This window comes from Nothobranchius furzeri, chromosome 2, assembly GCF_043380555.1.
Source record: "Nothobranchius furzeri strain GRZ-AD chromosome 2, NfurGRZ-RIMD1, whole genome shotgun sequence".
In the NCBI taxonomy this organism is placed as follows: Eukaryota; Metazoa; Chordata; class Actinopteri; order Cyprinodontiformes; family Nothobranchiidae; genus Nothobranchius; species Nothobranchius furzeri.
Window position 1 is genome coordinate 102,322,262 of NC_091742.1, and position 16,644 is coordinate 102,338,905.

General features: G+C 46.4%; 1 protein-coding gene across 1 annotated transcript in view; it reads left to right on the top strand.

Annotated features, from left to right (window-relative positions):
• Positions 1–15,520, top strand: part of si:busm1-48c11.3 (mamu class II histocompatibility antigen, DR alpha chain) — a 45,243-nt gene extending 29,723 nt beyond the window's left edge. The window contains exons 3-4 of the mRNA XM_054737650.2: positions 2,674–2,958; positions 15,064–15,520. Of these exons, the coding sequence (XP_054593625.2) occupies positions 2,674–2,958; positions 15,064–15,191 (413 nt within the window). The 3' untranslated portion in view covers positions 15,192–15,520. The remainder of the gene's footprint in view (positions 1–2,673; positions 2,959–15,063) is intronic.
• The last annotated feature ends 1,124 nt before the right edge of the window (positions 15,521–16,644 follow it).

The following is a 16,644-nucleotide window of genomic DNA, read 5'->3' on the forward strand; positions in this document are numbered from 1 at the left end:
ATTACAGGCCTATCTCTACCCTGCCTTTACATCTAAACTGCTTGAGAAAGTCGTTTATCAGCAGCTGGTCTCACATTTAGCTGACTCTGATCTGTTTGAGGTTTTCCAATCAGGGTTCAGGTCTGGCCATAGCACAGAGTCTGCTCTACTGAGGGTCCTAAATGATATCTATCTTTCACTAGATCAGGGAACATCTGTGCTGCTTCTGTTATTAGACCTAACAGCAGCCTTCGACACAGTTGACCACGCGATTCTACTCGATCGCTTGGAACGATGGGTTGGGATCAAAGGGTCAGCTCTGGACTGGTTTAGATCGTATCTCCAAAACAGGACATTCTGTGTTATACTGGGTGATGTTTTTTCTTCTTGGGAGGGGCTCCGGTGGGGGGTCCCGCAGGGGTCGATCCTTGGTCCACTTTTGTTTGCCATTTATCTGCTACCTCTGGGGTCAATCTTTCGTAAACATGGCCTATCATTCCATCTCTATGCTGACGATTGCCAGATTTACTCTCCATTGTGTCAGGAGAAAGGTCACTCTATCCAGTCCTTTGTGTCCTGTATTAATGAGGTGAAGTCTTGGCTAATGTCCAACTATCTACATCTGAATGAGGGAAAGACAGAGCTTATTGTTTTTCACCCCAACAGCAGGAATGTGGATCGTTATGCTGATCTTGGCCCTCTTTCTCCGTACTCAAAACCAGTTGTTACCAGTTTGGGGGTGAAACTTGATGTAGGACTTAAATTTGATGCTCACATCAACTCTGTGATCCGGTCCAGTTTCTTTCACTTGAGACGCCTTGCTAAAATCAAGCATATGCTGTCGAGAGCCCACCTGGAGCGGGTACTGCATGCCTTTGTTATTTCTAGGCTTGACTACTGCAACTCTCTCTATGCAGGGTTGTGTCAGTCAACACTGCATCGCCTACAGGTTGTGCAGAACAGCGCTGCCAGGTTCCTGACTGGGACCAGGAAACGGGACCACATCAGTCCAGTTCTGGCCTCCCTGCATTGGCTTCCGGTTTGTTATCGCTCACAATTCAAAATACTCGTCTTTGTTTATCATTTCTTCCAGGGTGGTGTTCCCCCCTATCTGGCCACACTCCTGAACAGACACTCCCCATCACGTGCTCTGCGCTCCTCTGACCAAGGCCTGCTCGCTGTCCCTCGGTCTAGGTGTCGTACCCGTGGGGACCGGGCTTTCTCAGTCCTAGCACCGTTACTCTGGAACCAGTTGCCACCCTCAGTTAGGCTGTCCCCTTCTCTGCCAGTCTTTAAGAACCACCTAAAAACACACCTCCTCCGCTTTGCGTTTCCAGAACATGTTTGATTTTGACCCTCTATTATGTTGAATCCATTTCACAGTTTTCATTGGTACACTCAATCCATCCACTCAATCCAATTGTGTTTCACACATTTGTCCTTTACCGGAATGTTTCATCTATCTTATAATTTCCATTTTGTATTTTGTAATTTGTATTGTGTAATTTGAATTTCTTTTATTGTTGATTTATTCAGTATAATTACTTACAACTGTACCATGTTCAGCGCTTTGGGCTTCCTGACAGGGTTGCGGAAGGCGCTTTATAAATAAAGCTTTGATTGATTGATTGATTGATTGATTGATTGATTGATTGATTGATTGAGCCTGACATCTTTGGTCATCCATGGCTGTTAAGGAAGATGCAGACTTGCTTTGTTGTTGTAACTGTATCCGTGCAAGGTTTTATGTAAGTGTTGTGAACAGAACTTGAGGACCCGTGAGGACACCAAGACACAGTAATAATGTCTTTATTACAAGGAAACCACAACTAGGTGTTACCAGAGGTGGGCGAGGCTGAGGCAGGGTCAGGAGGAAGCATGGGCCAAAACCAGAGAGATCCGTGAACGCTACAAGGGGCAGGCAGGAGGCAGAATCCAGAGAATGGTCCGAGGTCGAGAATCCAGGTGGTCAGAGGCAGAGAAAACAATCCAGGCAGGGAGCAGGTACGTGGGATGGTTGAGGAACAGAAACGAGGTCAGGATCAGTGGTACAGGCAGAGGTTGGAGTGCTGGAGAATTTACTGGTTTGAGCTTCCAATAATCTGGCACTGGCTTGGTGTTGGTCCTGGTGTTCCATGGAGAGTGTTGCAGGTGGAGCTGATGAGTTAATGCCAGACAGGTGGGTCGGATGAGGTTGATGATGAGCTGGTTGTGGTTGCAGGGGAAACGGGGCATGGCTGGAGTGGGGGCGTGACATTAAGAGGGATCCATGGAAGTGTAGGTCTCAGATGCTGTTGGCGTCACGTCAAATAAACGGAGAAAGAGGTGACGTCACCAGCATCAGCAGTGCTCTGAGGAAGGCTACAGTGTTAGCTGAAAATTGCCAGCATAAAAGGTAAAAACTAATCTTTGCTAAACTAGGAAAGAACGAAACAATGGGCACGTATAAATATCCTTTTAAATATGGCATCCAGAAATGAGCCTCAAAGATCATCAGCATGAATGAACAACATGAAGGGGGCGTGGCCATTACCTGCTGGCTGTCACACCTCAGGAACAGCTGAGGAGGCTTGTTACTGAAGCATCATGTGACTCTCCAGGAAGCTGAAGGAAACGGCTTAGACATGATCAGCTACCTGAAAGGTAAACCTCCACATGCATGTTCTCTGTTCACGTGTCTAAATCCGTCCCCAGATCCTCCCTCCAGTCTGATCATCTACCCCAGAGATGACGTGGAACCAGGACAGGAGAACGTTCTGCTGTGTCAGACCTCTGGGTTCTATCCTGCTCCGGTCAACCTCAGCTGGACCAAGAACAATCGGGAGGTGACTGAAGGAACCAGCATCAACGTTCCCTATCCCAACAAAGATGGAAGCTTCACTCAGATCTCCAGACTGGTCTTCATCCCAAAGCTAGGAGACATCTACAGCTGTACGGTGGAACATGTGGCCCTGGAGGAACCACTCACCAGGACGTGGGGTGAGGAGAACTCACAGACACACTCAGAACCTTCCAGAATGGGCTGTTTAGGGCTCTGTTGTTTTAAAGAACCAGGTTGTTTCTGGACACACCCACCCACCCCCTGATTGGCTGGGGGCTTCTCACAGAAAAAAATGATGAATTAGCGTCACATTTCTGCTTTCTCTATATTTAAATCTCCGTGCCACCTCACCACAAACACCTCAACCCTTGTGACTGCAGATGCTGCGAGACAGCCACACCGTACCCCTACCCAGCATCTCCTTTGAGCCTGCCAATAAATTCTGCATGTTGCCACTAGGGGGTGCAATACCTGAGACCCAATAAAACAATCCGTAATGCTTTAATCAACTCCCACTAGGGCTGTTTTGCATTTGGTAAAAACCTCTGTAGCCACTTCCTGAGCGGGGTTAGGGTTAGGATGTCTCTTATCTACCACAGCAGTGGGTTAAACAGTCATCCATGAGTAAGCCCAGGTTACATTTGATTATGCATCAGGGAGATACAGCGGTTTATAAAATGATAGGGGCAAAAATCCAAATGACCTGTTTAAATCAATCAATCAATCAAATTTTATTTCTAAAGCGCTTTTCAAACAAAGTGTGATTCAAAGTGCTTTACAAAATGACCCCAGATTCCCATAACAGGTTAAGATCGACGAAGGTCCTTTATGTGAAGCTCGCTGCAGACAGATCATGCGTGTGTCATAGAGATTACACCATGTCTCAGGAGGAGGAGTTAAAAGGAGTTTAGTATTTGAGCACGTGAAGCTGTCTGCTGGTGCTGGATGATAAAACACGGGAAGTTTGGCCTGGTTGTGACCTTGTTTCCTGTTGAAGTTTCATTCCAGCTAGGTGGCACAACCTTCACTTAAAGTAAAGCTTTGAGCTGTTCTTGGGAGAACCAAAGTCTGCTGTGAAGTTTGGTGTAAATCCCACCTTACATCCTCTCGTTTAAAGACACACTTTTACACTTTGGCTTTTAGACACTTACTCGTTTTAGTTTTTCTTGTATCATAGTTTTAATGTGCTCTTAGTATTCATCATGTTTTCTCTGCTTTTGATTGAGATTTTTATCCTTTGTTTTAGCTCCTTGTAATGGTTGTGTTTTGTTTTAGCCTGTGCAGCACTTTAGGCAGCTCCCATGCTGCATTTTAAACGTGCTATATAAATAAACTATGCTATGCTATACTATGCTATGCTATGCTTACATTTTTCATTCAGACCCGACTGTCTGCAGGTGGGCGGAGCTAACATGATTTAAACCAACCACCACATGAATGTGGTTAGGACAGCTTTGTGATAAAGCCCAGCAAGTCTGGAACAGTTCTGGCCTTTTTATAGCAGTTGTCAAATGTATATAGGTGTATGTAGGTGCATGTAGGTGCATGTAGGTGTATGTAGTTGTATGTAGGTGCATGTAGGTGCATGTAGGTGCATGTAGGTGTATGTAGGTGCATGTAGGTGCATGTAGGTGTATGTAGGTGCATGTAGGTGCATGTAGGTGCATGTAGGTGTATGTAGGTGCATGTAGGTGCACGTAGGTGCACGTAGATGGACGTAGGTGCATGTAGGTTCATGTAGACGCATGTAGATAAATGTAGGTGCATGTAGGTGTATGTAGGTGTATGTAGGTGCATGTAGATGCATGTAAGTGCATGTAGGTGCATGTAGATGCATGTAGGTGCATGTAGGTGTATGTAGGTGCATGTAAGTGCATGTAGGTGCATGTAGATACATGTAGGTGCATGTAAGTGTATGAAGGTGCACGTAGGTGCATGTAGGTGTATGTAGGTGTGTGTAGGTGCATGTAGGTGCATGTAGGTGCATGTAGGTGCATGTAGGTGTATGTAGATGCATGTAAGTGCATGTAGATACATGTAGGTGCATGTAAGTGTATGTAGGTGCACGTAGGTGCATGTAGGTGTATGTAGGTGTGTGTAGGTGCATGTAGGTGCATGTAGGTGCATGTAGGTGTATGTAGATGCATGTAAGTGCATGTAGGTGCATGTAGGTACATGTAGATGCATGTAAGTGCATGTAAGTGTATGTAGGTGCACGTAGGTGCATGTAGGTGCATGAAGGTGCACGTAGGTGCACGTAGATACATGTAGGTGCATGTAGATGCATGTAGGTGCATGTAGATGCACATAGGTGCATGTAGATGCACGTAGGTGCACGTAGATGCACGTAGGTGCATGTAGGAGCATGCAGGTGCATGTAGATGCATGTAGGTGCATGTAGGTGCATGTAGGTGCACGTAGGTGCATGTAGGTGCACGTAGGTGTATGTAGGTGCATGTAGGTGCATGTAGGTGCACGTAGGTGTATGTAGGTGCACGTAGGTGCATGTAGGTGCACGTAGGTGCATGTAGATGCACGTAGGTGCATGCAGGTGCATGTAGATGCATGTAGATGCATGTAGGTGCATGTAGGTGCATGTAAGTGTATGTAGGTGTATGTATGTGCATGTAGGTGCATGTAGGTGTATGTAGTTGCATGTAGGTGCATGTAGGTGCATGTAGGTGTATGTAGATGCATGTAGGTGCATGTAGGTGCATGTAGGTGCATGTAGGTGTATGTAGGTGCACGTAGGTGCATGTAGGTGCACGTAGGTGCACATAGGTGCATGTAGATGCACGTAGGTGCACGCAGGTGCATGTAGATGCATGTAGATGCATGTAGGTGCATGTAGGTGCATGTAGATGCATGTAGGTGCATGTAGGTGCAAATAGGTGCATGTAGATGCATGTAGGTGTATGTAGGTGCACGTAGGTGCATGTAGGTGCACGTAGGTGCACGTAGGTGCATGTAGATGCATGTAGGTGTATGTAGGTGCACATAGGAGCATGTAGGTGCATGTAGGTGCATGTAGATGAATGTAGGCGCATGTAGGTGCATGTAATTACATGTAGATACATGTAGGTGCATGTAAGTGTATGTAGGTGCACGTAGGTGCATGTAGATGCATGTAGATACATGTAGGTGCATGTAGGTGCATGTAGGTGAATGTAGGTGCACGTAGGTGCACGTAGATACATGTAGGTGCACGTAGGTGCATGTAGATGGATGTAGGTGCATGTAGGAGCATGTAGGTGCATGTAGGTGCATGTAGATGCATGTAGGTGCATGTAGGAGCATGTAGGTGCATGTAGGTGCATGTAGATGCATGTAGATGCATGTAGGTGCATGTAGGTGCACGTAGGTGCATGTAGATGCATGTAGGTGCATGTAGGAGCATGTAGGTGCATGTAGGTGCATGTAGATGCATGTAGATGCATGTAGGAGCATGTAGGTGCACGTAGGTGCATGTAGGAGCATGTAGGTGCATGTAGGTGCATGTAGATGCATGTAGATGCATGTAGGTGCATGTAGGAGCATGTAGGTTTACGTAGGTGCATGTAGGAGCATGTTGGAGCATGTAGGTGCACGTAGGTGCATGTAGGTGCATGCAGATGCATGTAGATGCATGTAGATGCATGTAGGAGCATGTAGGTGCACGTAGGTGCATGTAGGAGCATGTAGGAGCATGTAGGTGCACGTAGATACATGTAGGTGCATGTAGATGCATGTAGGTGCATGTAGATGCATGTAGGTGCATGTAGGAGCATGTAGGAGCATGTAGGTGCATGTAGGTGCATGTAGATGCATGTAGATGCATGTAGGTGCATGTAGGAGCATGTAGGTTTACGTAGGTGCATGTAGGAGCATGTAGGAGCATGTAGGTGCATGTAGGAGCATGTAGGTTTACGTAGGTACATGTAGGAGTATGTAGGAGCATGTAGGTTTACGTAGGTGCATGTAGGAGCATGTAGGAGCATGTAGGTGCACGTAGGTGCATGTAGGAGCATGTAGGTGCATGTAGGTGCTTGTAGATGCATGTAGATTCATGTAGATGCATGTAGGAGCATGTAGGTGCACGTAGGTGCATGTAGGAGCATGTAGGAGCATGTAGGTGTATGTAGGTGCATGTAGATGCATGTAGGTGCATGTAGGAGCATGTAGATGCATGTAGGAGCACGTAGGTGCATGTAGATGCATGTAGGTGTATGTAGGTGCATGTAGATGCATGTAGGTGTATGTAGGTGCATGTAGATGCATGTAGGTGCATGTAGGAGCATGTAGATGCATGTAGGTGCATGTAGGTGCATGTAGATGCATGTAGGAGCACGTAGGTGCATGTAGATGCATGTAGATGCATGTAGGTGTATGTAGGTGCATGTAGATGCATGTAGGTGTATGTAGGTGCATGTAGATGCATGTAGGTGCATGTAGACGCATGTAGGTGCATGTAGGTGCATGTAGATGCATGTAGGTGTATGTAGGTGCATGTAGATGCATGTAGGTGCATGTAGGTGCATGTAGATGCACACATTAATAACATAATTCGGTCAGCATACGTCCATCTACGTTCCATAAACCATTTCCGCCCCTCCCTTACCCCTCACACTGCCGCCATTCTCGTCCACAGCCTCGTCACCTCCCTCGTCCACAGCCTCGTCACCTCCCGTATCGACTATTGCAATTCACTTCTTTATGGTCTCCCCAACAAACTCCTTCATAAACTGCAACTGGTCCAGAATTCAGCAGCCCGTATTATCACCAGAACCCCTTCCTTTCACCACATCACCCCGGTTCTCCAGCAGCTTCACTGGCTCCCAGTTAAATTCAGGTCCATCTTCAAAATTCTCCTCCATACCTTCAAAGCCATCCACAACCTCTCTCCTCCATATATCTCAGACCTTATAAGTATTCACACCCCATCCCGTTCACTCAGATCTTCTTCTTCCATCCATCTTGCGGTTCCTTCTGCCCATCTCGCTACCATGGGGAGCAGAGCTTTCAGCCGCTCTGCTCCTCGACTCTGGAACTCACTTCCCCCAGACATCAGGAACATCGACAGTTTTACCCTTTTCAAATCAAAACTCAAAACACACATGTTTAAAACTGCCTATGACCTCTAATTTTATTGAACTGTTTGTCTCCTTGTTATTTTTTCTTGTTTGTGTTTTATTATTGTTTTATTGTATTTTATTAAGTGTTTTCTGTCAAGTGACCTTGGGTGTTCTGAAAGGCACTTTTAAATTAAATGTATTATTATTATTATTATTATTATTATTATTATTATTATTATTATTTGGCTTCATTGCTTCTTAAAGCATACCAATTCATACGTGCACACCCAACTTGATCTTTTCCATTTTTATTTCATGCATTGTTTTACTTGCCCTTCTCCTTAACCCGATTCTCAACTATGTTTTTGTGGCCTGCTCTGTTTTCAATGTATAGTGATCTTATCTCTACTTAATTTGCTTGTATTGTTTTTAAGTTGTGTTACTTGTGTTTCTTTTTTATGTTCAGCGACTTTGAGAGTCTTGAAAGGCGCTTACAAATACAATGTATTATTATTATTATAGATGCATGTAGATGCATGTAGGTGTATGTAGGTGCATGTAGATGCATGTAGGTGCATTACCTCGGAGAGGTAAGGAGGGGCGAGACAGTGGAGAAGCAGGATTTAGAATGAGATTCTGTGTTCAGTAGGCAGCCAGCGGAGACGCTGAAGAACAGGGCTGATGTGATCTCTATAGGGGTACGAGTGATGATGCGTGCAGCAGCATTTTGGAGGAGTTGGAGCCGATGGAGGGATTTATGGGGGAGACGAAAAAGGAGAGAGTTACAGTAGTCAGTCCTAGAAGTGACTAGGCTGTGTACGAGGATGGCTGTAGCATGAGGAGTGAGAGAGGGATGGAGTCGGTTGATATTGCGTAAATGAAAGTAGGCTGAGCGAATGATGCTGTTTATGTGGGCCTTGAATGATAGAGTGCTGTCAAGGATGACTCCAAGACACTTTACATGGGGGGAAGGAAGGATGGAGGAATTATCGATGTTAATTGATATGCTGGGAGATATGTTCAGCCGGGAGGGTTTGCCAATGAGTAGAATTTCAGTTTTATTGCTGTTGAGTTTCAGGAAGTTTGAAGAGAACCATGATTTTATCTCAAGGAGACAGCTGGATAGGGACAGAGTGGCCTGTATGAAGTTGGCCTGTAAGTAAAAGGTTAACTTCTGATCATGTTTGATGAAATACTTGGCCATTTGGAATGCTACGCAGGTATGTGTATAAAAGCATGCATGTAGGTGTGTATGTACCTTCTCAGTGGCCTAGTGGTAGTGTCTGCCCTGGGACTGGGAGATCAGGGAAGTTTAGACACTGGTCTTTAATTCATTAGGGCATCTGGATCCAGAGAAGGTGTCATCATATGCAGATGATACCCAGATCTACCTAGCTCTATCACCTAGTGACTGTGGTCCCCTAGGCTCACTGTCAGTATTTGGAGCAAGTTAAGGACTGGATGCAGTCAAACTTCCTCCAGTTAAACAAAGACGAGACTGAAGTTGTTGTCTTTGGAAATCAGAAGGATAGGATGGATGTTACCGCTCAGCTCGGCTCCAGAGGAATAAAGGCCCAGGTTAGAAATCTAGGTGTTATAACTGATTCAGACCTGAGCTCCACTGGTCACATTAGGCTATAACTAGATCAGCGTTTCATCATCTGCATCAAACATCAAGACTCAGAGGTCTCATGTCCAGACCAGACCTAGAGAAACTCATTCATGTGTTCATCTACAGCAGGCTGGACTACTGCAATGTTCTCCTAACTGGTCTTCCTAAAAAGCTGTGAAGCAACTGCAGCTTGTTCAGAATGCTGCTGCTAGAGTCTTAACAAGAACCAGGAGAACCGAACACATCACTCCTGTTCTTAGATCTCTACACTGGTTACCAGTAAACTACAGGATCAGTTTCAAAGTACTTTTATAAACCACTCAATGGCATGCGGCCAGAATACTTGTCAGCTCTCCTTCAGGTATCTAGGCCCAGCAGGGCTCTGAGATCCTTAGGAATCAGTCAGCTGGTAGAACCGGGTCAGAACCAAACAGGGTGAAGCTGCTTTTTGCTACTGTTATGGGTTCTGAGCCAGACTCACTAGGAGTGGTGGACCTGCAACATAAACATGATGATTCAGTCTTAAAATTATAAAAAATAATTTTTATTTGGAACTTCTGGGGACTGCGCCTACAGGTGGGGTGATCCAGCAGGCCTGTAGGACAATCACAAAACACAAGGTGAGAGGATTTAATGCTCTAATTCAGCTAAAAATACCCACTTAGGGGAAGAAAATGGTCTCCTTGAAACAACTAAACTGAAGGAAACTTTAACCCTATTAGGGAGTAAAATCACAAATGTGGTCAGGTAGCACACGAACGGCCTTGCCGCCTGACCCCAAAATTCCACTGTCTCCGCTCCGCCCCCGCTCACTTCCGAGCTCAATTTTTACCGGTACCCGCTCTACAACGGCTCCGCTCCGGTGCGGAGACCTGAGGTGGGCAAACAAGCATGCGCGGGATTTTCGGGATCTTGCGATACCGTCCGAGCAATAAACGCGGAAGTTAGATCCAAACACCCGTTGTGTGGGAGAAGCATCGGCATGAACTGTTTAATCTGCCCATCATTTGTGTGTAGAGATCAGCAGTGTTTGGATCAACAAAGTGTGACTACTTTGATAGTAGAAACTGTATTTATGGCTTACTTTTGTGCATTTAAAGTTCAGCCGCCATTGATAGTTGTTAAAAGTTGTTAAACCTGTGCATATGAAACAAAAAACGCCTTTTGTTTATCGATTTATTGTGAAAAACGGAAGTTGTGCTTGCTCCTTTTCCTGTTGGGCCGTTGTGATTTCTGTCCATTTACTGCGGAGGTGCTCCGGCGTCCGGCAAAAATAGGATCGATTCTATTTTTGCCGGATGGCGGAACAGAGGGCGGCGCACGGCGCCGCACTGCCGGAGCACGGCCGCAGTAGTGGAATTGCTCTGATTGACTACAACGGGACCGATGTTGCTGCGGAGTTCGTGCCGGAGCGGAGATGGTGGAATTTTGGGGTGACTCTCTAAGGCCCCACTCACTAACAGCTGGCAGTAAGACAGCGAACTAAGAGGCTAGCGGTCAGTGGGCACTCAACTACTATTTATAATTAATACAAAGGTTTTAAGACCAACAAAGGAAGTCATTCATGAGGAAGTGGATGTGCATAACACAATAAATCAAAAGGAGCTTTACATGTAAGGAGTCAAAGGAGGAATATTCAAAATGAGTATTAAAACTTAAGGAGACAACGGAGGATTATATCAAAAGGAGCTCTAAGCCAAAATGAGACTAACTGAGGGAAGGGAGTGATGACAACTAGGTGATAAAGTCAGTGGTACTCATCACAGATCCCAGCAAAAGGGCGTAGAACCCCTTCACACGGAGAACGCTCGGGAAACTCGTATTTCAACCTTAAAAAACAGCAGCTTTCCTTCCTCTTGACACCTCTCAGCGTGTCCTCTCAGTCCGGTCTCTTGTTACATCTCTCTTCAGCTCTTAATCAGCTTCGGGACCTCTGGTCAGAGCTCAGTCCTTTCTCCTTTCCCAGCTCAGCAGTTCCTCATAGCAACTGATTCCTTTTTTCTCTAGCTCTCTCTCTCTCTCTGCGCCTCCTCTCTCCAGCTCCTTCTTTACTCTTCTTCTTCTTTCAAAATAGGCAGGCTAGACGCCCATAAGGCGTATTGCTGCCACACCAGCCAACACACCGAGCCAGCACAACCCACTGCACACAAAAGGCACATGAACCATCCCACCCTGTGTTCCCACATAACCACCACCAACAAAACCCACCACCAAGGGCGTCCCTCAATCCACAGCAGACTCAGAACCCCCAACACCCCGCAAACATGTTGACCCCCCAAACCTCCCCGGGGGACATGTCAGAACAACCCAACAAGGCCCCCGCCACTGCTGTCACCTCACGCGCTACATCGGACTTGTTGGACGCTCCATTCTTCACCCTCCACAAGGCCTCAACTAGAAACGCTAAAAATGTCCTCTTATCCCTCACAACCACCACACCCGCCCCCTCATCCCCACCACCAGTTGACAAAGGCGCATTACAAGGCCCGGATGCACCACTACTCTGCACGCCCATACGACGCACCTCCTCAGACAAACAACACCTTATGCTCAGCCTGAACCTTCCCCACCTCCATCGCCGCCCCATACACCACACAGCCCCTATAAGCAGCTTGATGGTTCCCACCACAGTTACAACATCGGAGCGGTAAGTCACAAACCTTGCTGTCATGGTCACCCCCACACCTCCAACAATGCACCCCTACCACACAGGCACCGGCCACTTGACCATATCCCTGACACCTAAAACGCCTCAGAGGAGGTTCCTCATATGCCCTCACCGCGAAACTTAGGAAGCCCAACTGGACATGAGCAGGGAGCTCCACCGCGTCGAAAGTAATCAGCAGCGGAGTGGACCCACGTGCGTTAAACCCCAGACACCGAACAGCCACCACCGCTGCCCCACTCAGGGAACCAAACACCTCCGACTCAGAGACCTTGTTGGAAATGCCATACACCACACCCTTAATCCCACAACCAGACCTCACCTTGAAAACCACCACATCCACCCCCAGAAACTTCTCAAGCCGCAGCACTTTGTGGCAATGGGACCAATTCCAGCACACCACCACAAACAGCCCACTGAACACCATGGTAGCGTCTAGCACAGGGGTGTCAAACTCAAACTCACACGGGGCCGAAATGAAACTCTGGGACGGAGTCGAGGGCCAAACTTAATATTTTTTGAAAAAGTGACGGCAAATTTGCACGTTTTCTTTATCAACATGTATGCAATTTTGAACCTTTAAAAACTTATTTCTGCATTAACACTGAATGTGGAATAACCAAATGACACACGAGCAAGTCAGTTTTATATAAAAGGCATCAGTGGTATTCATTACTTGTGGTATATTCAGCATTTTATAAATCTATTCAGGATTTATGTTTTCTTGTTTATTCATTTTTCTTATTTTTTATTCTCCTTTTTTCTCCTGTAATACGTGTCATCGCTGCTGTGACGTCTAGCTTTCCCCACTGAGGAACAATAAAGGGATTTTCTATTCTATTCATCTATCTGCAGCCTTTCCACTTCCTGTTTACTGTAGGTTAAATCTTTTCTCACGGGCCAACAACAAAATAAAATATCATTTTATCTTAAATGAAAATGCAACATCTCACCTGTTAACTTTCATGTTTTGGAGCAGAAAAAGAGCATCAAACCAACATATTTAAAGCTCAGTTTGCTCCACTGGTTTACTGTGATGCTCACCTGTTCCAGCCAGATACCTGCATCATGGGGTTGATCTGAGCTGAGGAGGAGACTCCTGTTGTTTTGTTCATCTTCATCATAATAATGACAACATTAGATGACAACAGGTGCTCACATAGGTTTGTGCTGATGAACATGTCTGAGCAGCTTGACCACGTTGTTGTGTGTCGGGGAGGAAACACAACCACAGAGTCATGCTGGTTTGAGCGTGTCGCTGCTCGCTGGAGTTATATCAGCTCTGTCTGGACGTTAGTTGGAAAACTTTCTCTTTCAGTCGTGAACACATTACTGAGCGGCTAGAATCTCCGTTTCTGGGCTTCAACGTCAGAAAACAGCTGAGTGAACTCGGCGCTGAGTGAGAGGAGCGTAGTTTGTCCGAGACAGCGGAGCTGCAGACACGCAACTACCCCTGACTGCCTCGGGCTGGAAAAACACAAAGGAGGGGGCGCGTCTGCTCCACGCTGGCGCCGCAAAGCATCATGGGAGTCTTTGCGGTAAAATCGGCCAGCGGGCCAGTTTTAATATATTTTTGATATTTATCTCGCGGGCCACATAAAAATGCTCCGCGGGTCGCATCTGGCCCGCGGGCCTTGACTCTGACATATGTGGTCTAGCACATCCCCTGCCACGGCACTCAGCTCCCTGGACACCGCCAACGGGTTAGAGGTAGCCTCTGTTGCTTCAGCTGCGCATCCCAGTCACCATCTGACGCATCACTGCCGCTTCCACGGTCCCTCTTTGCCGCCCCAACCGGCTGAACCGCCGCTCCAGCCCTACTCATCCCCTCCCTCTCAATTGTCCGCAACAACCGAGGCTGCTCCGAAGCTAAGCCAGGCTGCTGTCTTGTCCTGTACAGGCCTTTGGCCAACCAACCCGAACAACCCTCGAAGACAGCCCAAACCCTAACCTGCTGTAACGCTCCTGTCCAGCCAACCTTCCGACCACTTCCCTTTCCCGATCCCCGGCATTGGTTCACAATCCTGGTTCCCTTCTTCACAATCTCCGTCACACCCACCGTTGGCGTTGGCCTCTTAACTAGCTGATGCGCTGCAGCTGCCTGTGTCAGGAGCAGCAGCAGGCCTTAATGGGCCATTCCCATCTGTACCGGGTCGGCCCGGGCCGGGTAGCCCCAGTCGGCCCCAGCCTGGCCCGGTTGATTCCACACATCCTTGTCTTAAGCCCATGTGGGCTGATTCTACCCACCAATCAGAGGCTTGCTCTAACGGAAGGTGTGAATTTGCTGTCAGCAGTGGGTGTGTTGGCCCTGGTCGGCCTGAAGCAGACCCCCTCGAGAAGAGGGCTGAGAATGAGCCTTGGTTGGCCCGGAAAAGTACCAGGCCACCCAGATATGTAAACAACCTACGCTACCCGGCCCGGGCCGACCCGGTACAGATGGGAATGGTCCATAAGTGTCCAAGGATTCTGGGTGATGGCGCCCTCTGGCTGTGGAGTTCAGCCGGTTCTTGGGGTTCACCTCTCAGGATGAACAGAGAAAATATAAATCAGCGGTCTAAACACAGGGAGCTGTAACAGCTACTATGCTGCTCACGGATGGAATCAGCTTCCTCATGACCTCAGATCTGCCGCAACTCTAGAAACGTTTAAATCAAAATGGAAAACCTTCATGTTTTAATCAGCCTCTGAATGAATGTTCTAATGCTGCACCTTCTGCACTGTAACTGCTCACCCTTTAACTTTGTTCCTTTGAATTTTTATATTGTATTTTGGGTCACGTTGGTTTTAATAAACAGAAAGCACATTGCAGTGCCTCTGTGTATGGAACATGTTATAGTTATAAATAAAGCTGCCTTGCCTTAAGTAGAGGTTCAGCAACAGCACAAGTCAGATTTATAATATTTGTCTCCTTAACGTCTCTGTCCTGTCCTTCCAGATGTCCAGGAGGACGACCCTCAGCCCGGGATCGGACCTGCGGTCTTCTGTGCAGTGGGTCTGATAATCGGCCTCTTTGGTGTCGCTATTGGAACCTTCTTCCTGATCAAAGGAAATGAGTGCAGCTGATTGGCTGGAGCTGATGATGTCACTGATCTTTATTCATGTTGTGTTTTAAATCTTTTTGTTTATTTTAGTTCTTCTTCTTCTAAACTTTATTGTCCACCTCGAATTGAGGCAGGAATTGGCCTTTGACATGGCTCACCTTACAATACAATCCACATCGCATTCACACAAATATATAAAAAGACAATTAAAAGGTATTAGAATGTTATCATTGTAAAAAAAAAAAAGTTGAATCAGTTTCTGCTTATTGGATCAATTCCTCCTGATGTAATCAGTTCTATTTGATTGTTTTATTTCTGTAAACAACAATAAAAATACTGATGCTGGGTAAACACCCTGAGAAAGTCCCTTTATATCAGTAATCCAGCTCAGACTGAGAGACCATCTAAAGCACAGCTGCACGATAGGATAACCTGCGATATTCGATAACAATGATTGATATTACGATGACGATACTACTTAACGATAAATAAAAACTTAACCCAGGAACAAAATAATCAAAAACAAACAAAAAAATAATCATAAAAATGAGAAAAGCTGAAGACGTGAGGAAGGGGAAAAAGGAAATGAACAAGAAAAGGCGATCAGTGGATCCCCAGAAAAGCAGAATCAGCAGAACAAAGCTAACTCAGGTGTTTGCTAACCATCAAAATAAAAGGCCGTCTGCCTCGGGGGCGGGACTCTAACCTATGAGAACCCACCCAATTGGACAAATGGGTGAAGAGCTCTGATTAGTTAAAAAACATCATGGTTACGTTTGATTGACAGAATACATTATGTGTAGCAAACATGTAAGCTAAACATTCATTGCCATATTTATCTGTTCTTTGCGATATGCATATGATTGCACATGCTGATATTGCGATAACGATGTATTTACGATATATTGTGCAGCCCTAATCTAAAGGCTCAGGAACCCTCTGCAGATGTTCTGGATGCATCAGCTGATTAGAGTGGGGCACTCTAGAACAGGCACGCAGATAGGGTGGGGGACGGGGGGGATCTGTCCCCCCCCAGATTCAGATCGACCCCGATCCGTCCCCCCCCACTAAGGCCAGAAAGAAAACATAATCGGAGGTTAAGCGCTTGAAGCTCCTTTTTCCAATTACACTGAATGCAGCATGACGTAAACAAACACCGACTCCAGAGGCGCCAAAGTGGTTGCTGCTAGGATGCAGGATGAAGCGACGATTACCGCGTATTTAAACAAGACCAACAGTGTAAGTAGGCGGGGCCGATCTGTCTGTTTATGCGTGTTGGTTGTAGTTTCAGTACGTTGTTGTCAGTGTTGGGACTTACTCGTTATAAGCACCAAAGCCTCATTGCTGACTTTAACAAGTCTCATCTACAAACATGATCCCTCATGAAGTTACTACTTTACACCAGAAGATAGTGGAGATGTGGAACCTTCAGGCTGAGCAAAGTTTGGGAGTTTTTAGAGTTTGAAAATCGCCTC